The sequence below is a fragment of the Hakea prostrata genome, chromosome 10 (genome assembly GCF_041222555.1).
Source record: "Hakea prostrata isolate BN-2017 chromosome 10, UWA_Hpros_2, whole genome shotgun sequence".
In the NCBI taxonomy this organism is placed as follows: Eukaryota; Viridiplantae; Streptophyta; class Magnoliopsida; order Proteales; family Proteaceae; genus Hakea; species Hakea prostrata.
The window spans coordinates 13,600,118-13,623,211 of record NC_142609.1 but is presented as its reverse complement, the minus strand read 5'-3'; the positions used below and the strand labels follow the sequence as shown (position 1 = coordinate 13,623,211).

General features: G+C 37.2%; 4 protein-coding genes and 1 pseudogene across 6 annotated transcripts; all 5 read right to left on the bottom strand.

Moving 5' to 3' along the window:
- Positions 1-147: 147 nt before the first annotated feature.
- LOC149002005 (18.1 kDa class I heat shock protein-like) lies at positions 148-669 on the bottom strand. The gene has a single exon (XM_089138620.1). It carries the CDS (start codon positions 667-669, stop codon positions 148-150), a length of 522 nt encoding a protein of 173 aa, XP_088994746.1.
- A 164-nt stretch (positions 670-833) lies between these two features.
- On the bottom strand, positions 834-1,302 carry LOC149002004 (18.1 kDa class I heat shock protein-like; annotated as a pseudogene).
- Positions 1,303-7,906: 6,604 nt separating this feature from the next.
- LOC149002003 (18.1 kDa class I heat shock protein-like) lies at positions 7,907-8,468 on the bottom strand. Its single transcript, XM_089136758.1, has one exon. The coding sequence runs from the start codon at positions 8,466-8,468 to the stop codon at positions 8,001-8,003; it is 468 nt and encodes a 155-aa protein (XP_088992884.1). The 3' UTR covers positions 7,907-8,000.
- A 4,567-nt stretch (positions 8,469-13,035) lies between these two features.
- Positions 13,036-13,602, bottom strand: LOC149002002 (17.8 kDa class I heat shock protein-like). The gene has a single exon (XM_089136698.1). It carries the CDS (start codon positions 13,534-13,536, stop codon positions 13,072-13,074), a length of 465 nt encoding a protein of 154 aa, XP_088992824.1. The 5' UTR covers positions 13,537-13,602; the 3' UTR covers positions 13,036-13,071.
- A 3,631-nt stretch (positions 13,603-17,233) lies between these two features.
- On the bottom strand, positions 17,234-22,601 carry LOC149002001 (F-box protein At2g32560-like). 3 transcript variants are annotated; one of them, XM_089137849.1, is made up of 7 exons: positions 22,456-22,601; positions 22,302-22,351; positions 21,064-22,056; positions 20,708-20,790; positions 20,372-20,550; positions 20,075-20,149; positions 17,234-17,804 (listed from the first exon to the last, which is right to left on the bottom strand). In XM_089137849.1, the coding sequence occupies exons 3-7, from the start codon at positions 21,730-21,732 to the stop codon at positions 17,581-17,583; spliced, it is 1,230 nt and encodes a 409-aa protein (XP_088993975.1). In that variant the 5' UTR covers positions 21,733-22,056; positions 22,302-22,351; positions 22,456-22,601; the 3' UTR covers positions 17,234-17,580. The 3 variants fall into 3 exon arrangements, with proteins under 3 accessions (XP_088993975.1, XP_088993974.1, XP_088993976.1); XM_089137848.1 differs by having other exon boundaries at positions 22,302-22,601; XM_089137850.1 differs by having other exon boundaries at positions 20,708-20,787; positions 22,302-22,601.
- Between the last annotated feature and the right edge of the window lie 493 nt (positions 22,602-23,094).

Below are 23,094 nucleotides of genomic sequence, written 5' to 3'. Positions count from 1 at the left end.
ACTTTATTTTTTCTGAATACAACCTACACCCTGGGCCAATTCAAAAGTACAAGGGAACTCTCTGAAAATCCAAACCCATATTTGAAACTTTTTCTATTTCCTTTAGGAATTGAATCGTCAGGTAGCGGTGTAAGCAAAACAGAGCTTCTAGCCGGAGATTTCAATTGCTTTCACCTCTGGTTTCTTCACTTGTTCTTTGGGCACGGTGACATTCAGAACTCCATTCTCCATGGCAGCCTTCACCTGATCAAGCTTTGCATTCTCTGGCAACCTGAACCTTCGCAGGAACTTACCACTGCTACGCTCGACACGGTGCCACTGCTCATTCTTCTCTTCCTGCTCCTTGCTTCTCTCTCCACTGATCTGAAGCACTCTGCCTTCTTCCACTTCCACTTTCACTTCTTCCTTCTTGATCCCCGGAAGATCAGCTTTGAAGATATGGGCTTCTGGGGTCTCCTTCCAATCGATTCGGGCATATTGACATACCTTAGCAAGAGTCGAACTCACAATCTCTTCACTAAAAGGTGTTAGATTCACCCAAACATCACATGATAAGAAGGTTTTCCAGGTAAAAGTCCTAAACGCAGAAAAAGAGTTGTGTATAATGAACGCTAGATTATGTATAATGAAAGCTAGGGCAAATGGGGGAAGGTGAAATTGTGATTCCATTATTTTGACATCTACATATTGATAGAATGATAGATAACAATAGAACGAACGCTCATAAGTACTCATACAACAACCCCAACACCAGCTGGCGCTAACTCAAAATTACAACAACAAGAGAAGAGCATCTCTGAAAATCCACACGCGGCGTTAAGGAACGGAAGCTTCTAGCCGGAGATTTCAATTGCCTTCACCTCTGGTTTCTTCACTTCTTCCTTGGGCACGGTGACAGTCAGAACTCCATTCTCCATGCCAGCCTTCACCTGATCGAGCTTTGCATTCTCAGGCAACCTGAACCTTCGCAGGAACTTACCATCGCTACGCTCGACACGGTGCCACCGCTCATTCTTCTCTTCCCTGCTCCTTGCTCCTCTCTCCACCGATCTGAAGGACTCTCCCTTCTTCCACTTCCACCTTCACTTCTTCCTTCTTGATCCCCGGAAGATCAGCTTTGAAGATATGGGCTTCTGGGGTCTCCTTCCAATCGATTCGGGCATTGGCGAATGCAGCTGTTTCGTTGGAGAATTGCGATCGAGGAACAGATACGGAAGTTGAAAAGGGGAAGTTGCCAAATGGATCCCAGATATCCATTGAGAATGGATCACGGCCACCGAAGAAGCTTGGGATGAGCGACATTCTCACTGATTTCAACTTTGATTTATGGATGGATTCAAACGAATTGCGGAGGCTTTTCTACAGATAACTTCTGCTTCGCGTAGGACTTCCTGAACAATGTGGAATGCCATGGCTCCAATATATATAACACGAAGAAGAGAATTCCAGTACTTTCCAGTGTTTTCCATCATTTTCCGTGAAAATATCGGACGAGAAGGTTGGTTAGAAACTTAGAATTTCCTTTTCCCCGTCAGGTTTGTTTTCCTAGGATTTCCCGAACATTCTAGCATTTTCTCAATCATTCGTAAAAGTCTCCTAATCTAGCGCGAACGAAAAGGACCAAACGCTCGCACAGACACTCTTATACTTTCTGTGGCTTGTTTGGCTGGCAACTTTTCCACCGTTTGGACTTTTAAGGCATTTTTTTGGCATGATTTTTATTTTTGATTTTTACTTAAAATAAATTGAAATAATAGTGTTTGGTACAATTTGCACAGCCTATTTTTATTAGAAAATGGATTTAAAAAATCAAAATTTAAAAGGATAAAATTATTATTGCCCTCTTGTACTTTGGTTTTATTACTAATAAAATCTTTTTTTTCTTTATGAGATTATTATTGCTCCCCCATTTTTAATGATGTTAAATGACTGTTAACATCAAATATGTAAAGTCTATTTTACCATTCATTAAAATTAAGAAGCCAAAAATATAACATTAACTACATTTATATTATATATTTAAATATTATATTTTAGAATAAATTTTAGATTTGGTGGAACTACACACTTATGGTTGTTAAAACTTTCATGTTCCACGTAAACTTTTTACAATTACAATTATGAAAGTTTAACAAACAAATTAGCCTATTAGATGTTAATTGATAGGAAATTTGGTAACATACATAATGATTGGCATATATTAGGTGATTCTCAATTTCCAACTTTAAATTACATTTGATATTTTCTAATATTTTAGTTTCTATTTTAAGTTTTATTTGATCACTACATATTTCCTTTACTCGTTGAATTCTTTTTTTAAAAGAAAAATCAAATCTTTCCTTTATTTCAGAATTGCTATGGTTATATTACATTTTATTAGACTCAAAAATAGAGATTTCAATGCCTTCCCAAATATACTATGATAGTCTATCAACAACTTAAATGTTTGCAAACTCTATTCTCTTCATCCTCGAACATAATATACATTGAGCTGGATTATCATTTTGCATGAAATCTTGTATTCAATAATAAAATTCAAATAACATTTGTCTAATCAAATGACTAGACAATAGACATCAGCATCCACACAATCGTGAGTCGTGGATGGTGATCGATGCGTCTCTAGCGCCGCTCATGTCAAGAAAACCCTAGCGCCGCTCTGAAGACACTGTTCGTCCCCACTGCGATTTGAGGTCTGTCTCCCCACCTCCACCTGCTACCTCTCCTCCTCTCTGTTCTGCTACACACTTCCCTCTGTTTCTCCACCTCCACCTAATACCTCTACTCCTCTCTCCCTCTCCGCCTCTCTGTTCTGCTCCACACTTCCCTCTGTTTCTCCACCTCCACCTGCTACCTCTACTCCTCTCTCCCTCTCCACCTTTCTATTCTGCTCCACACCTCCCTCTCTCCCTCTGCCTCTCTCCCGTGATTGGTTCAAAAAAAAAAAAACTCTCAGGTTTCTCATTCTCTCCGTCTCTCTCTCTCTTTGTCTCCCGCGACCTCTCTGCCTCTCTGTTTCGCTATCTCCATCTATACCCCCACCCTGTTCTACTCCGCACCTCCCTCTCTCCCATGACCAACCGGTTTAGAGAGGAGGGGAAAAAAATCTCTCAATCTCTCTTCTCTGTCTATCTGTTTTCTCTTTTCCCCATTTAGTGGAAGTTTCAGCTTGTTAGAGAAAAGAAGAAGAAACATTCAGGTAGATGCGAGATTTGATAGAGCATTCCGCAGGTTATTTCCGCCCTTGTGGCGTGTTATCTCTCCGCCCTTGTGGTGTGTTATTTCTCCGCTCTTGTGGAGTGTCTATGTCCGTTATTGCAGCGTCGCCTCTTGGGGCGTTTGTGATGGATACGTATATCGTATTATTTATGCTTACTTGTTGTTGTGGTTGTTACAACCATTATTCTAAGGGATTGGGTTCGTCCCATTCCTTAGCCTGAATGACCTTGTTTACTGCATGTAAGACATTTGGTTAATTTCCATTCTTTGATTCGGATAGAATCTTGTGTTTTCATGCATTTATTTTTTGTATTTTTTTTTTTTTTCCTTTGACATGTCTGTATTTCCTTTCAAGTTGAAGTTTTTCAGTTTTTGCAAAAAAAAAAAAAAAAAAAAAGACAATAGACATCTTCGCCAAAGGGCTCTCACTCCACCTATTCAAAACCAAACTACTCTTGCTGCCACCCATAGTTTGAGGGGATGATAAACCAAGTCAAATATGAATCTCATGTTTGAATTTCAATTTTAAATTTAAAAGTTTTAATTTTTAAATTTGAATTTAGATATTTATCATGTGTAGGAACCGTAATATAAAACAATGGCCCATTTTCACCTTGGAGACATGAGACGAGTCAGTAAATAATCCTAAAGAATTAGGATTTCAAAATTTTATCATGTGTAACAACTGTAATATATAACGATGACCCATTTTCACCCACAGACATAAAATGAGTTAGTAGAGAATCCGAAAGAATTTGAATTGGTATTAAAATTCAGATCATACTCCACAACTACAATCCAAGTAATATTCTCTCAGTAAATAAAATTCTTCCTCTCCTTTGGGAAGTTAGCAACAATTATAAAGTTCAAGTTAGCTCTATCACTATACAGCCAAGGTAACCTACTAAACTATAAATACCCACAACTTCACCATTATCAGGTACGCTTTCTTGGGTTACTCTTTCGAGCACTGTGAGCTCTGCAAGTTGTTTTCTTCTTCTAAAGCTATATGCTTCCACTGACTTGATTGTCTGAGACATTCTTCGACCTACTCGGTCGAACACGTTTTTTGCAGGTTGTTCACTTGCGCTATCAAACAGGTTTTTAGAGCAACAATTGGTCCCGTTTTATGAAAATTTGATCAAAAAGTCATCATGTACATAAGTCATATTAGGAATACTAAAGCAGCCCTATGGTATGTTTGTGATTGATGAGTTAAAATTCGATCCTTTTGGAATTACATATTATGAGAATCATGCACTTAAGAAATAACGTGCGTGAAAAAGGTGAAATTGCATTCAATCACAATTTGTTTGGTTTCATCATGATTTGTTGAGATTGGCATTGCATTCATTATTGTTGGTTTAATTTTTATGTATTCTAATCTTGAAAAAGCTATAGGCAAGGTCTCGTTAATTTGCTTTCTTTAGTTTTCTGATCTCAATATCATGATTATTTCACTCTTAGTATCATCTGATGAAAACAAAAGAGAAATGAGAACTGAATACTTTAAAGAAGGTTCTTTACTGTTCTTGTTTTAACGTTAGAAGGATAGTTCTTATTATGAGTTTTATTCTGATCATAACAAACTTCGCTGAAACAAAAACAACCTCAAAGGAAGTTTCCTTATTTTTACTTACCCTTTCCTAACAAATTGATTGACCAAAAAAATAAAAGAAAGGCACACACTTTCAATATAGTTTGATTATATTTACTATAGCCTATTTTCTTCTCTACAAGTGTCAATTTAAGAGGACATCATTAACTCTGCAAACTTGAACAAGTCAATCCCCTTTCCTCAGTTCTTCTCAAAAACCACATCTAGTCGTCTCAAGAGCTCGATTGAGTCAGAAGCATGCTCTCTCTTTTTTCTTTTTTTTTTTTTTAAGAAAAAATCTTATTAGATAGAAAAACTGTGATTACAACCTAGAGATAATACATGAAATAGCATTAACCACCTAACATGAGTAGGGGGGTGCAAGTATAAGAAAGCTCCCTGCGATAACACCCCTTCCTTAGCCAAAACATCTGCCATTAAATTTGCCTCCCTAAAGACATGAATGAAAAAGATATAACGAAAAGTCTTTGTCACCCTTTAAAATCTGAGATTATTGGATAAAACTTCCAAGATACCTCCTTAGGATGCTTTTGGAGGATGGCACTTAATGTTTGGTTGTTGTTTTCCATAACTATTGAAGGCAGTTTGAAATATTTGGCCCAAAGCATAGCTTGCCGCATGACCAGAGCCTCAAGAGTGAGTACATCTTGAGATGAAGAACCATTCCCAAAACCAAATAGCATCTTGCCCAGATAATTACTCGTAATTTCACCATAGCCAACGAGACACTTCTCCTTAAAAAAGGAGTCATCAATATTAATTTTGGTAATATGTGGATGAAGAATTATCCATTTTATGATTCCATGATTGATGGGAAGTACAAGCTTTATAGCTTTGGATGAAAGATAAAACTGCATGCCCTTCCATATCTGGAAGCTAAGATGAGATATTTGAGAAGTGGGGCCAGCTATGATACTCACCATATAGGATTTTCAAAGAAGCCATAAGTCCAGGAGAAGCGTCAAAGTTTCGAAAGCTCACTTCCCAGATGAATCATTTTCCGGTGTCGAGATTAGATTGCCTCATAAGGAAGGTAAGCAGATGTACTGAGTTCTCCATAAGTTGCAATCTCACCAAGATAAGCATTTACCGTCTTCGCAACCCTTTGAATGACCTAACAACAAATCTCACTAAGATCACCGGCGTTGAAGACCGTCACGCTTTTCTCCTCAACAAAATCGGAGATAATCCTGCGAATGCTCAGCAAATCAAAGAAAGTCCACTTTCTGAGCTGTAATTCAAGAAAGAAACAATTAGATCCAATTCTAGCATCCTACCCTACTGCAGGTATTACTCTGCTCTACTGTCACATCAACATTGAATTCATCGTTTGCGTTGTCTTCAAAATTAACTGAGCACAAGTCAAATAAAAAATCACTCGACCAGATCAAAGCTTGACCAAGAAAACTTAGTCCCTTGGCCCAAGCACGAATTTAACGTGACCAAGTGACTGGGCTTATGATGTGGTCGAACAATACTAGGCCGACCTGGTTCGACCGAGGATAAAACTTGACTGACCAAGCCTTGGTTGGACCAGTACAAATAAACATATGTAACGTATGCACTAAGCAACGTGTACAATATAAATCATGAACAACCTCCTCACAAATAAGGATAAAGATCCTAATCATGTCGGATAGTTTGAATTGTTATTAAGATCAAGATTAGACTCCACAACTCCAAACCAAATAATACTCTCTCAATGGATAAGATTTCTCCTCTTCTTTTGGAAGATTATAGAGTTCAACTTGAGCTTTATCACCACACAATCAAAGTAACCTACTAAATTATAAATACCCACAACTTCACCATTATCAGGTACACCTTCTTGGATTACTCTTTCGAGCATTATAAGCTCTACAACTTGTTTTCTTATTCTAAAGCTATGCGCTTTCATTAACTTAATTGTTGGAGATGTTCCCTAACCAACTTAGTTGAGTGCGTTTTTTACAGGTGTTCGTTTGTGTCAAACATGTTTTTAGAGCAACATACCCCATCCGGAACTTCCCAATCCTAATCAATCTCTTATAAAACTCTTCTACTACGTAAATCTCTCAACTTATAAATTCAAACCACATACTTACAAAAAGGTAAGCACTTGAAGCCTGATTGAAAGTTAAGAGGTCATCAAAGGCTGGAGGTACTAGCGACCCAGATGTGAGTTGTGGCTAAACCTGTAAATGGATAGCCAAAATCTACCTCCGAATTCCCATTCTTATTCGTTTAAGGGTGTCTGTATCCAAAATTTTTCTTACCGAAAAATAGTTGTATTCGTCCATTAAGCAACCGAATTCAGATTCGAATAATTGCTTATCGGATTGGATAATATTCAGATATAATAAAGTATTCAACATATTTTTCTCTGAAAATGGATGATAATCGAATTTGGAAACTGGGTAAACGGATAATCGGAAATAAAAAATTATCCGGTTAGAATAAAGTTAAACACTTTTCACAAAAAATGACTGATAATCGGATTTAGATATCGGTAATCGGCAACCAAAAATTGTAAATCGAAAGAAAAAAATAATAACAATCACCAATCAATAGTCAGTTTATAGAATCGGGTTATTAGCGGATATCCGATAAAGTTTCATATTAGCATTCGGACACCTTCTTTAAATTTTTGCCGAATTGAGATTCAAATTCAAATAGTGATTCTAATTGGATTCGGATACTGGTGTATCCAAGCCAAATCCGAACCGTTTACAGATCTAGTTGTGGTTAACTAAGTAAAAAGTGGATGAAGAGATTTCTCCTTCACCTATTTCTATGTATGGTTAAAAGTTGAAAATAAGATTAGATTAAAAAACATTTGTGAATTATTATAATACACTAGGGGCAAATATTAATGAGCCTATACGTAAATCAAAAAATATTTTGAATTTTAACTATTACGTGCAAATAAATATAAATAGCTCTTATAAATGTCAAACGCGAGGAGCCTATATGTAAAAAAAAAATTATTTTTTAAATCCATGATCCTATAACCAATAGTCCAATATCATTATGTTGACGTTTACATATTGATATATGACCATAGAACGCTCATAAATCATACAACCCTAATACTAGGTGGCGCTAACTCAAAATTACAGCAAGAATCTCTGAAAATCTTGAACTCATATTTGTAACCACAGACGGCGTAAAGGAACGGAAGCTTCTAGCCAGAGATTTCAATTGCTTTCACCTCTGGTTTCTTCACTTCTTCTTTGGGCACGGTGACGGTCAGAACTCCGTTCTCCATGGCAGCCTTCACCTGATCAAGCTTTGCATTCTCAGGCAACCTGAACCTTCGCAGGAACTTACCGCTGCTACGCTCGACACGGTGCCACTGCTCATTCTTCTCTTCCTGCTCCTTGCTCCTCTCTCCACTGATCTGAAGGACTCTCCTTTCTTCCACTTCCACCTTCACTTCTTCCTTCTTGATCCCCGGAAGATCGGCTTTGAAGATATGGGCTTCTGGGGTCTCCTTCCAATCGATTCGGGCATTGGCGAATGCAGCAGTTTCGTTGGAGAATTGCGACGAAGGAACAGAAAGGGAAGTTGAGAAGGGGAAGTTGCCGAATGGATCCCACACATCCATTGCAAATGGATCACGGCCACCGAAGAAGCTTGGGATGAGCGACATTGCCAGGTGCGACTTAAACTTGGTTGATGGATTGGAACGAACTTGAGAGGTTTCTTTGCAACTTGCTTGATTCCCTGCGTTTGAATTTCTGTACGTTGTGAATGGACGACATCAGTGCCGTATTTATAAAAATAAAGGAAGATTCCAGTACTTTCTAGAGTTTTCCTTCGGATTCTACAATGACTTCTGATTTCTTGAACATTGTAGCATTTTCTCAAGCATTCCAAATCTTTCTTCGTTTCTATAGCGAAGCCCAAAGTTGTTGGGCCTTTTGTTCCTGGCCAGGAACCCTATCCACCCAAATGGATCCCAGGTGCTTTTCCCTGATTTGTTTTTCCTACGGATTTCGTGAATAGTATGGCTTTTTTTTTTTTTTTTTTTTTTTGGTCAACCCCGGTTTTCAAGGCTTTGCCCTGACTAATCCAGTGTTCGTCCCGGGTTGCACACCTAGAGTATGGCTTCATTTAATTACAAGGATAAAGAAGAAAATAATGGCTAAAAGTTTTCCTATTTAAATTCAAAGAGTGGCTCAATCGGTAACACATTAATACATCTATGAAAGATGTCAAAGTTCGATTCTCCTTGAAGCTATCGGTAAAGCTCCGTTTTACATTATGTAATACCTCCATCTCGAACATATAATAGAACTACTGTTTAAAAAAAATTATATAATATTTCATCTAGTCTTATCGATCAATTTTTGTTTTCATGTAAACTTTATTTTGTTCATTGTTTACCCAAAAAAAAAAACTTTTCCTTAAAAGTTCAGAATTTTCTAATTATAAATTTAAGATGAAACTTTATGTTTAAAGAACCAGAATTTAAGTAATCAAAGTAAATTTAAATCCTATAAATAATGGAATAGCATGTTTGGCCAAGTCATCTTCTTTGTTTATTTTTTGGGAAACTAAGTATGTGTTTGGTAACTTTTCCATTCTGAGAAACCAGTTCTTATGCAAAACCGTTTTTTAATGTTTCTATGCTAAAAGACTGTTCTTTACTTGAAGATGGGCGTTTGATAAATCCGTTTTAAAAATAGTTTTAGAACACTTAAAATATAATATGTTGATTTTTTTTTTTTTTTGTTAAAAAATAAGTTGGTGTTTGATAAACTTGTTCTAAGGCTTCAATTTGAACCAATTTTATCACTTCCGTTTATGTTCTTTTGTAAAAACATCTTTTTTATGTTCTGCAAAAAGCGTTCTTTAGAACACGTTTCTGACCGGTCCATTCTTAAAGAACAAAAGAACGAACCATTTTATCAAACGCTTCTAACTTGTTCTTTCGTTTCCAAAGAACAGAAGAACGCCAAAAACGTTTTTTAAGAACGTTATCAAACCCGCCCTAAGATTTGTGCATACTACTACATGTGCTTCAACTATATTGCAATTGATAGCTTTTAAATATACAATAGGGCTTTACCTCTCACCGCAAGTACATTTTGTTGGGAAACAATTTTTTCCGCCTATTTGTAAATTAAAGACAATAGATGAAGAACTTGCAATATGGAAACAAATAAAACAAAGACAAACAGTCAAGCATACAACCACATGAACACCAGAATTTTTAACGTTAAAAACCCTTTAAAACGAAGGTAAAAACCACATGGCCTAGCCTAGAAAATCTTCCACTATATGATAAATAATGAGTTTATAAACAACACTTCTTCTCAAGCTTTCTACAAAATCTTTAAGATAACACAACCATCAAAGAGAAAATTGAACACTTGAAGAAACTAACAAGAATATAACCAAAATGATTCTTTCTCACATCTTGAAAGCTAGAAATAAATTACCCAAAAGCTTAAATAAACATAACCTCCAAAATAAACAACAAATAAGAGAGTGCTTGCTGAAATATTTTTCTACTCTTCTTCTTCTCCAAAAAGAAGCTCAAAACGTTTCTTCAAACAGTGGCTTATACTCTATATTTTCTCTCCAAAAAGCAAAAGATGAAAGTCACTTTCAAAACACTTTTCTCTTGGAAGACAGTTAGCTTTAGAATACGGGAAATCGGTGGTAAATGTCTGGGCTTCTTGTACTCGTTTCAAGCAGTCGGTAGGCTCTGGAGTGTCTTTGAGGTTTAATCCTCACGGTGGTTGGATTAAAGGAAACATGGATGCTGCCTTTCGACGTAGGGGTGTGGATGTTCGCATTGATGGTTTATTTTGCAATTCTACGGGTTATTTTATTGGTGGTTTTGTTAGAAGGGTTCGGTCAAGTTGTGTCCTTGAAACAGAACTTGAAGCCATTTGCCAAGGTTTGGAGCTGGCGGCGAATAGTCATCTCCTGCCGCTACAGCTGGAGTCGGATTCTCAGAAAGCAATAGAGCTTTTGGATCCATGTTGTGTGGATCGTGGGAGGTTTGGTCGTTTAGTTGAGCGAATTGGTGTTTTGCTGCATGAGATGGTGAGTACGTGATGCGTATATGTTGGACGTGCTGCTGATTGGATATCTAAGTTTCCACTCGATTTGGAGTTCTCTTGGGTGTTTTTTCAGGATGTTCCCCACGGGTTGGAGGAGATCTTTCAGGCGGATTGTGATGCTGCTTCCTTTTAGTTTCTCTTTGAGTCCTTAATTCCGTTGTTTTCTTAGAAGAAAAAAAAAAAAAAAAAAAAGTACTCAACAAGCCTCTTTCAATTTTCGTTGGTTTCTTCACATGATAATTTTCTTCTCCTTTTTATTTTATAAGAAAGTGGGCTCTTCATCCAATAAATGCCACCTAATATGATATGGCTGAACCTAAGATGGGTCAAACCCAACATATTCAAACTTGTGACCTCATACTATAAGACATTTGTAAGCCAACTACGCCTACCCCTTGAGGTTCACCAAATCATCTTCTTTGTAGTGCAACTAGGAACTAATTTTCGTCATATGCTTATATGGTATGTTTAACAATTTACTATCTCATTTGGCAATTTCCTCTGTAACACAAGCAATTTGGAAAAGGATATGAGATGGTAAAATTTCCTAAAGTTAAAAGACTAGTTTAGAGGTGCTACCATCAAGAATTTCCATCAGGTCAAGCTTTTGGTGCACTCCACTATTCCCATTGATCCGATATGCAATAGGTATAGCATTTGTTAATAGGGCAGTGTCGATCACGCATTCCTAAGTTATTTGTTTGCTAAAGGAGCTTGGTTCACTCAAAATCTTCAAATCCCAAATATAGAGGTTATAAGACACTTAGTCATTGATGGCAAAATCTCATACAGATCCTAGAAAGTTCATAGTGCTCCCTCTCATGGAAGAAGATATAAAATTTTTTAGATGCAATTTTCTAAAGAAGCCCAATTGCCGAAACATGGAAGAAGATTCAACAACTTTATTGCTTGTCAATAATCAGAGTGTAAGCAAATATGCTTCAGTTGTAAAGAGCTAAAGAGGAGAATGTTTTCCCTTATAAAGCTTCAAGATCCATGGCTCTAACCAAGGGCTGCATCTTATAAAGCATTTGACTGCCAAGAAACTTCCTTTAAGATCCCAAATAATGCAACTTATAAACTCCTCTTGCTGAATTTGAAGACCAAGCATCATTTGTGTTTATATTATAACATCTGACAAGTAAAGAGGGTTCATCTACAGAAGAGGAAGATGCAAATGGGGGATCATTAACCAATTCATTCAGGTGCATGGATGCCACCTTGTGGAATCTGAAGGTTGCCTTGGCTGCATCAAGTGACAAATGGGCTTCTTTATAGCAGGAGTCATTCTTTGCTTTTCATATCTAAAACATCAAGTTGAACATCAAATTCATACTTTTTGTGTAGAGGTCATCCTTTGGGGGCTACATGCTTGAACTATTTTGAATGAATGAATGAAGAGGATTTTCTAACATAATTGAGCATACACAAAATATTCATGTATGAGTTACAGTTTCTTCTTGTGAGAAACAGAGAGGGTCAACAGGGGAGGCTGAGATAGTGATTCACAGAATTCAAGGCACTAGAAATCATGTACAATTTCAAAAATGATGGTTGGCTTATTGTTGATTTTTTTGTGCCCAGTTGAAATCAATGAATGCGACAATATGATGATATATTTGGAATTGTCCTTCTTTCTCTTGCTGATACTAATATCGTAGGACTCCCTCCCCCAAAAAAAAAAACGAAGGGAAACAGTTTTAGAAGTCTTCTTCCTTGATTCGATCTCGCATTTTTTATCAATTAACCCACAAAGGATTTGGAGGACTATGATAAATCCCTTTCCCCTTTTGTTGTTTGGAACACAATAAGAATCATTGCTCCCATTTAGTAACATATCAGCTCTTGGTCTTCTGGATTGACAGAGTGAAAGAGAAAACAAGAAAATTCTAAGTCATTCCAGGCATTTAAAAATTTAATAAGAAAAAAAGCCCACTCTCACTGCCACAGGCCCCTCAAGGAAGAAAAAAAAACCAAAAAAACGCTATCAAACCAACAAACCTAATATCAAATTCAATATGGAACTTTATTTTTTCTGAATACAACCTACACCCTGGGCCAATTCAAAAGTACAAGGGAACTCTCTGAAAATCCAAACCCATATTTGAAACTTTTTCTATTTCCTTTAGGAAGCCTATATTTGAATCGTCAGGGAGCGGTGTAAGCAAAACAGAGCTTCTAGCCGGAGATTTCAATTGCTTTCACCTCTGGTTTCTTCACTTGTTCTTTGGGCACGGTGACAGTCAGAACTCCATTCTCCATGGCAGCCTTCACCTGATCAAGCTTTGCATTCTCTGGCAACCTGAACCTTCGCAGGAACTTACCACTGCTACGCTCGACACGGTGCCACTGCTCATTCTTCTCTTCCTGCTCCTTCCTCCTCTCTCCACTGATCTGAAGGACTCTGCCTTCTTCCACTTCCACTTTCACTTCTTCCTTCTTGATCCCCGGAAGATCAGCTTTGAAGATATGGGCTTCTGGGGTCTCCTTCCAATCGATTCGGGCATTCGCAAACGCAGCTGTTTCGTTGGAGAATTGCGAACGAGGAACAGAAAGGGGAGTTGAGAATGGATCCCAGAGATCCATTGAAAATGGATCGGAGAAAGTTCCCCGGCCACCAAAGAAGCTTGGGATGAGCGACATTGCCACTGATTAAAGCTTTGATTTTATGAATTGAAACGAATTACGGGAGCTTCGCAGATTGCTTGATTCTTTGGTTATGACTTCCTGAGCGATGCGGATGAACGACATTAATCCTGTATTTATAGAACATAGAAAGGAAAATTCCAGTACTTCCCAGGTGTTTCTTCTGCTTCTGTCTTCTACGAAACTTTCGAATTTCCTGAACATTCAAGCACCTTCTCGGACATGCTAATCTTTCTTCTCTTTTTTCTTTTTTTTTTTTTTTTTTTTTTAATTTTATTAATTTAATTTAATTTAATAAAAGGAAGCCCAAGATTGTTGGGTCTGATTCCTAGCCCAGGAACCGGATGAATCTGGATTCTCACCCCGTCGGGTAGCACAGAGTGCTCCCCGATGGATTCCTGACCACACAAAACATTGGGCCCATGGGTAAAATTTAAATTTTTTTTTTGTTTTTTTCAAAAAGTGTTTTTCACCGTGGGCCCACTGCTTTTGTGTGGTCGGGAACACTTGGGGGAGCTGATCCGGACTCGAACCGAATAACTACTTAGAACCCATTTAATTAACCACTAAAAAACAATTGTTGGTATCTTTTTTGGGTTGTACGTTGTAAGGAGACAAATTAGCCGAAAACCATTTTATTTCGCATGATTTTCGTATAAATTGAAATTTGTGAAAAATTTTGCTTTGAGAAACACTTTCTAAATAAAAATTGAATGCGAGTTGGCTTTAACTAAAACAGTTTTAGAAGGGGTATTTATGAAATTTGACACTGTAAACATACAATTAACAACGAAGAATTTGTCGAGTTTTATTATAATTTCTAAATTTGTTTCAAGAAACAAATCTTATCAAATGCCTGCGATTATTGTTTCTACTTATGAAAGCAGGTTTTATCAAACGTATGTAGGTATTGTTTTTACTTATGGAAACAAGTTTTATGAAACGCCAACGTAGAGAAAAAAACAAAACAAAAAAAACATAACCCACACTTTTTATACCAAATAGGGAGGAGGGTTGGGTGGCACCTAGGTCATTTGATAAAATAATTTGAAGCGTAATGAATAAGTTTTAGAAAATATAAACATGATAATTTGCAAAGAAGTGCATATGAAGTTTCCTTTTATTTAAAATGTCTTTACTACCCTCGAATAAAGAAGAGTAAGAGTGGTTAGAATTCTCTCTAGATAATATTTAGGGAAAATTTTAGGAACACTCTAAATAAATATTGAAAATCACACCAACCCATAAATATATCAAATTAGCAAAGAAACCCCCCAAAATGTCTCTCAAACTAACACAATCGTACATTCCATTGACAAATTCCATTAAATGGATATACAATTTATAATTCTTAAATTACCTTTAATGTCTTGTGATTTTCTAGTATTTCCTTTAATCACTTGCCTATGATAAAGCAAATCCTTGATGTTCTTCTGGCCTGATGCCTTTATGCAACCCTCAAATGGGTTTAGGTAATAAATTAATAATTATAGTGATGGTGGTATCTAGTTGATTAGGTTATCATCTTCCTTCGAAAGACTTTTAACGTAAACCTAAAGACTCCGATGTTGCCCAAATGGCCAAATACTTACCAGTGAACAAAGAGTATTTCTAAACTTCAAATATTTAAATCTCACACTCTCACACTCTCAAATGATGTCTGGACCTCATGTATCTGTAATAATGATGATTTCTCTACTAAATTAGCAACTAGGGCTCTCTTGAAACAGAAGCACCCTACAGTGCTCAATGTTAATACACAATGGTGGCAAATGTTCTGGAAACTACCATTACATCCCAAACTCAAATATTTCTTTTGGCGTCTCTTAAATGCAAGGCTACCAATTAGATATGTATTATCTGAATTGACGCTGATGCACGATCTTTGTGAATTGTGCGAAGATAAAACATACACTCTTTAATATATTTTCATTTCTTGCAAATGGACCAAGAGAATATGGGTGGTGGAACCCTTTGGACTACGAATAGAACACCTAGTCCATGAAAACTTATTGCAACTCTGCAATAGCTTTCTAGTTGAATTCCAACTTGACAAACACAAAAACCGTTGATTTTTCTTAGATTTTGTAATCACTTGTTACTTTATATGGATTGAAAGAAATAATGTAATAATAGGCAATTGAAATAAATAGTATCAACATGTGGATTATAGACCTAAACATAACACCTTGTGATCATTTCGAAAATAACCAATTACAAAAAAGTACAAACTGCTATAACTCCCTCGCTGGCCGCTACATATATTACTCACTCTCTTACTTTATTGTGTGCAGGGGTATGTAATGAATTCTTGAATCTAGCAAGTTGGAGCATATAAATTATGGATGATGGCAAAATCATCTATTCTAATTCAGGGAGCTTGAAGACAAGTTGTACACTATATGCTTTGCTATGGATAATTAAGAAAGATTTACAATACTACAAATTAGAGACAGGTCAAATTCAACATATTTGGCTCAATGATGAAGAGGCAACCCTCTACCTACAGGCCCCACCCAATAAACAATGGCCTATCAATTTAATTATGATTTTGGTAGACATCAAGTCTATGCTCTTTAATGTCTCTTTTTGTAATTTTAAGTCCCAACCACTCCTGAAAATTTATAATTTACCTACTAATGCTATTATTTTTTTTTTGTAGATACCAATGTGTTGTGCTTCAGTGCTACGCATTTAATGCACAGCATTGTGCCGTTGGGATTTAAAGTGGTGGCCACCCTTTTTTTTTTTTTTTACTTGATTTCAGGGGGGGTAATGAAGAAAAATTGAAGGGAAAAAAAAAAAAGAATGGAAGAGGAGAAATGAAGAACAAAGACTGATGGGAGAAGAAAAAAGATAAAAGGTATAGTAGTTTTCCTAAGTTATAATATATAGAATAAATTAAAATCCTAATTTTAATTTTTAGTACAGAAGTACTACTAAGAATATATTTGTCTTTTCCTCTAATTCAACTTATTATTCCAACAGGTTGCTAATTTGAGACACATTTCAAGGTGTCTTTGCCAATTTGATATTATTTTGGAGGTATCTATGATTTTTACTATTTATTTTTGCAGTGTCTTTGAAATTTTCCCTAATATTTATCAATTGTAGCATTTGTTTGGACGGAAATTTTCATTTTGAAAAGTGGAAAAACTTGTTGATATGTAAAAATTTTCTAATTATAATTCTTCAGATGAAATCTTATGCTTAAGCAAACTAGATTAAGTAAATAAGGTATATTTAAATCTTATGAATGATGGGATGTCAAAATTTGCATCCTGCCTTCACAACTCTCATAAAATAGGTACTCATGGGCAGCTTAGTGTTTTTGGAGAGCTTGGATATTTTGGTTCCAACACTCTATCAAGGGTTTATGATGGCATCAACAATTGGTGTTGAAATCCATTTTGGGCTTTCAGATTTCCCTTGTTGGAACCAATTGTTGTCAATAAGAAGTCACATCTGAAGTTTGAGGGAAAAAAAATTACTTATAGTGATAACAACATTGTTGGAAAACAGCTTTAATTCAAAATGAGCACAAGATTGTTAATCAACAAGCTTTCAGGAGTCACATTAGTCCCAATCCCTAAAGTCTCAAATTTAGTGCAAAACCCATTTCAAAATAAACATAGCTCACCTAGTGGCCACTTTGACTAAACATCATATACCTTAGATCTCCAGGAGTTCAACATGTCAAAAAAGATGTTTCCTTTACTTAAAGAAGAACAGTGATGCATGAATGCTTATAATCAGCAAAAGAAGTTTACAACTGGTAGAATGAGTTTTGTACAGGTTTAGCTGATTTGATAGAAGAACAAAACTAGAGTTTCTATAATGTGTTAATATGGTACAGTTGTATTTGCAATGATCCTAAGACTCAGGCCAAGGAGGCCTCAAGCATGGATAGGAGAGTTGCATGAAATGGCTATGGATTCTGTTCATCTATGCATCAAAAGCCAAAGCCTGTTGCTCATCTTAGACACAATATATTGAGTCATTAATTTCAGAGACTTTGGCTCATCAAATAGGCTCAGATATTTAGTTAAATTTCTGTAAGTTATGGCTATGCGAACCTATTCCTAAGACTTCTGTTGGCCAAAGCCGCTTCCACATTGAGATCTCTTCCATGCTATACAGTTTTCTGATTCCTCCATAAAACCCATCTGCCTCATTTCCTTCTTCCCGATGATGCTTCCTGCTTATCGAGGCTCGCCTCCATCGTGATCCTGGAGTGTATTGATTGAACTCCAAGGCGACAGTATCTGTCACCATGAGTTGTGTAAGATTTAATAAACAACCAAATATATTACAGCTTAAAAGCTTTCAGAGTGCAAAATATGAAGTTGCAGAATGTTATCAAAGTGGAACAATAGAAAGTCAATAGATGGGTGTACCCAGTACAAGAAGACCCCACCCCCCCAAAAGCAGAGTATGGGGAGGGTCATAATGTACACAGCTATAGGACAAATAGCCTTGCTTTCCTATAAAGGTCATTTTCAGACTCAAACCCATGACCATTTGATCATATGATTAACCAGGACTTGTATCTATCTGCAATAACACCCCAACTGGTGGTCCATAAGGTGGTTCTGACATCTAAAGTGACATACTAGTAAGACAGCAAGGACCCATCATTTTCTGGATCCACCAAGTTGATATCCTATCTTATGCAACGATTTGAATGAAAAATCAAGAAAATGAATCCATCAACAAAAAATGCAGAAAATGGTCCATCAGAATTCATATATATGGGCATGACTGTGATCGGAAGGGAACCGGTTCTCGGGGTTTTTCTTTCTTTTGCTAGCACAACCGTGCTTAATTCCTCTGCAAGAGGAAAAACAGGATTCTGCAATAAATACCAGCAACTTGTGCACTTCCCCTAGCATGGCCTTTTGCCCAAAAAAGGGTACTTCTGCTGGGTCTCTAAGGTTTATGACAAGATTCCAGTTTCCTCAGACAGGTTAGTTACATTGAACAACTTTACCAATACATCTCTCAAAAGATGCTAAGACAGTAGAATTAGAGACAAAGTTGGCAATTCCAAACCCACTCTTTTAAAAAAAAAAAAATTCCCCTTAATTTCTGGTGGAAGGATTTGGATGGCATGCCGACAGCCCTGCCTCTGCCTCTCCTTCTGCCTCTCCTTAGGCCTCACTGAATTTTTTGCATAGTCATGTATCTATTGAATATAGCTTAGAACTCATCTGCAAACTCCCTAAAAGGATGAGCTGAACTATGCTCTGTCTTTGGGAAGGATCTAATTGCCAGAGAGCCCAGTCCATACCCTAAGCCCCTAGTAAAGGCAAAAGGCCGTTGATACAGGGTAAACCAGTAGGCGGTGTTTGGCTCTAAGGCAAGGAGACTTTAATCCATCTTCCGTGAGAGAGTGAACTGGACACTGATTCCAGCCACATATAATATAGAGAGAAACCTAAAGATAACAGATAAGGTGAAGAAGTTGAGTATCCCCCAGATGCCATTTGAAATTTAGCATCAGAGTAGATACTATTGCCATTGAGCCAATCCCAAACATTGACCAGGTGTTGAATCTACTATGTCAAGTTTATAAGTAACTCATATAAGCAAACATACTACCAAACAATCAAGGCCAGAATAACCAACAGCTATAAAAGAAAATCTGCTTGGTTTAAAGTAACTACCTACCTGCTTTGCAAAGATAAGCAAAAATTGGAGTCCAAGAAGAATCTAGTTTACATGCCTAGGGTACTAGAAGTGATAAGAAAAGTAACTATATGGTCTTTCACAAGTTTCTAATCCAGGTGGATCTCAAATGTAACAAAACTTCAAACAGCATTTGAAGAAAGTACCAAACAGAAGTAGTTGCCTCTGCAAGTTTAATAGTAACACAAAAACCGTTTATCAGGTATTTTCAATAAAACATGGACTTATTATCCTTTGTGGTCTTATCTGCTAAAATTGGATATAGTTAACACTGATTGAAGAAACAGATAAAATCAAGGAGCCTTGATTGGCTTAGTCGTACGGAATTGCTGTTGGTGAGGGAGGTTAAGAGTGTATTGAGTCCATTCAAGCAGCTTAAAGAGTTGCTGGGAGGAGATTTTAACCGCAATTAGCCCAACCCACCTGGCAAATCCAATTGCATTCTGAATGCAGGCAAAATTTCAGCTGGATCAAAATCCACTGAGGCTGATCATGTTGCTGATTCTAATTACTTGAACATAGATTGCAATTTCCAAGGAAGGAGGCATATTTGTCCACCGGCTTGAGAGGTTTCAAGAAAGAAAAGTACCAACATTTGGACCTAATCCAAAACATTTTTATTATCCACTTGTCTATTCAGACAGAGATGTTATCTATAGATTATCCTTGTCTACTAGGGAATTTATTATTCTGCTTCAAACCTTATTTCTATGTTTGTATTCTTTACATATATGATTTGTCTTTCCAGTATTCTAGTTGAGATGGGATCTAACTATGAGGTAACAGAAATCTTTTTAGTTCAGAGGGAAGAGAAATGGAAAAATAATAAATTCTTCAGTTTTCTTACCACTAGAATAACAGTTGCAGAGATTCTCATTCCCGCTACATGTTTCTAAGTGACCAACAACGCCATACCACCAACCTGGAATGAAACACAAATAATTAGGTCTTAATTTTAGTTAACTACATACGGGTTAAATTCAGCTGTAAATCAGCACAGAAAGCCACATTTGATTGAAGAATAATGGAGACATAAAAAGGCTAATTTTGAAAGGTTGAAAGCAAACTGAATCTAGCACTGTGATAATGACAAAAAACCACAAAATCTGGAAGTGTAGAACATCTGAGGTCTTATTGAACACACCATAAGGGAACTCTTTGTTTCTTCTCCACTGAATCTCAATATGATCCCCAGGGAATAAATCATGCAAACAGTCAGAGACATGAAGATCATGTGGAAGAGTATCAACAGGTGGTGCCCTTAATCTGTGCCATTGCACCCTATCTTCTATCACAACGGTCCGACGCCCATGTGGTGGGTATCTGTGAGAGAAAACCCATTTGCAAATAAGGAGATGAAGCTAAACGGTAACATACACCACTATTGTTATCCTTAGCTTGTAAACTTAAGAGTAAAAATTAAAGAAAATTCAGAAACATTATTTCAGAAATTGGGTGAGAAGACTATCCCAATTATTACCTTGCATGAAAGGTGTCTGTGTGAGAATCATAGCTAAGTTCTGCATCATAGCATGATAACATAAACCCAACATGCCCATTCTGCTAGAGAAGAGAAGCACAGAATAATCAGTTATATGTCCGACAGAAAAGATTGTCATTCAGCACTAAATCCATTTCATTGAGAGACTTATACAGGCAAACAAATTAGAGGAAAGGAGCTTGCAGATCAATTAGGGCTGTAATCCTATGGCTTCTGTTAAATTAAAGCAAATTGAAGCAAAACATAGAGTGAAAGCAACAGAAAAGAGAAGGACATGAAATGTCAAATATGAAAGACAGATAAATCATACAAGTTTGTGGATCTAAACTCAATACCTCACGGTTGTAAACCTGGCCAGGGAACCAGAATTTCCCACTCTCAAGAGAGAGATACCAAGACATCAATGAATCAGCAGGCAAGGAACTCTTTTGCTTATTACTACTCTCCACCTTGGATTTGATCCATGAAAAAGGCCAAGCACAAGACAGGGACCTTATCAAGCGCTTCTTCTGACTGCATCTTTCCGCAACACCTGAATCCCTCTTAGAAGCAATTTGCCACTGCCATTCACGATAAGCTGCAGCACCAATCAATCGTCCCCATTTCTCCTTCATGTGCCTCTCCCACAGAAAATCACTTCTACACCTATCCCTCAAAGCACTGCAGACCCCTGACATAGTACACAACCCTTCAGGAGGAAGCTTCCCCAGAATGCATTCCAAAGCCAATTCAGGCAAATCCAATACAGATGCCTCCTCAGACTCCTCCACATTCTCCACTTTTGCAGACAAACTCTTCCTTTTCATGGACATAGCTGATGGGTTTTCAAGGAAAAAGCCACTTACCCAACTCTTTCTTAGCCAAGATACAAAGAAACAAGACAACTCTTTCCAGAACCAAAGAGACAGTAACCTCATCTCACTTGCCCATGGTGGAAGGGGCTTGAGAGGAAAGGACTTGGAGAGGAGAAAAAAGGAGAGGCATGATATCAGGAAGAAAAGCATCAGATATGAGGAATTCTCAGATGGGTAGTTCCAAATAATGTCGCACAAATGATAAAAGAGGCAGAAAGGACCAATTGCTAAAAAGCAATGGTATTATGGTAGCCATTTATAAGAAGGGGAAAAGAAAAGACGGAAGTAAAAAAAAGAAGGAATCTACTTCCTCTAAAAGTGTGGATGAATAAGTTAAATTCTGGCCACAACACCCACAAGAGTGTTCAAGTGGGGCCTTGCCAAGACAAAGACTTAACAGAGAAGCTATGTAGTCAATGACCCAAGAGACAAACGCAGCATCCACGTACAGTGGTCATCAATCCAGAGATTGAACTGCAGTAAAGAGCCAAAGCCAGCGGTCAGTAAATAAAAAGCAGAAGAAAATTGAAGAACAAAAAAAAAATACTGTAATGGGAAAAAAAATTGTGAAGATCAGATACTAGAAGGGTTTCGAAGCATGAAATGTAAAAGAGAGCGAGATCTAGACGCAGATACAAACACCAAAACTTTCCAAATCACTTTTTATAAAGCAAACACAGAACAAAGTAAATAAAAAGGTTAAAAACAGAGGAACAGACCTGAGTAGTTACGGATGGGTCTCAGCCCTCAAAGTAGTTGCAACTAACACCTGTACAAAGCAGAAAATTGATCAAGAAAGAGAAGATAATAAAATTTGACAGGAGAAGAGATGGGAAATTGATGATGAAGATGAAGATGAAGATGAAGATGAACCTATGGTGGGTCCACCTTCAGCTCATCTATTATTTTCATCAAAACCAAGCTACGCATTGCTCTTCTCTGTCTCTCTGTCTCTGTCTCTCTCTCTCACTGGAAAACGGAACCCAGACAAATGGAAAGTGGAAACAGAAGGCACTGAAAACGACAATGCCCTCCATAAGAACCAAAACCCACCCAACCCAACTTGATCCATGGCTAGTTTCCACCAAATCACCACCTCTCTCTCCATTCCACAATGGTTCCACTCTCAATAATAAAGTTTTGCAAGAACTAGGCAAAAGTTCCGAAGTCCTAAAGCAATTTTTTATCTCAATAACTATTCATTAGTGCGAGATTCACTGCACTGCGAGGTGTGGGCTATTTTACCTCTGGATTGAGATCTGGGAATCATCTTTTAGACCAATCCGGACCAATGAATCAACACAATAGATTTGGTCTGAATTTTGAGTTTCATTTTCATTACTAAAGAACCATAATGGGCTTGAACTGAAAGGAATACCTAATTCTAGAACCCTTTGAGCTGACTCTACCATGAGCTTGATAGGTCAGGGCACACCAGGAAAGAGCTTGTCTGAGAAGTACATATTTCCACTGCTATTGAATGGTTTCCAGGCCTAATATTCTCTTTTAGTT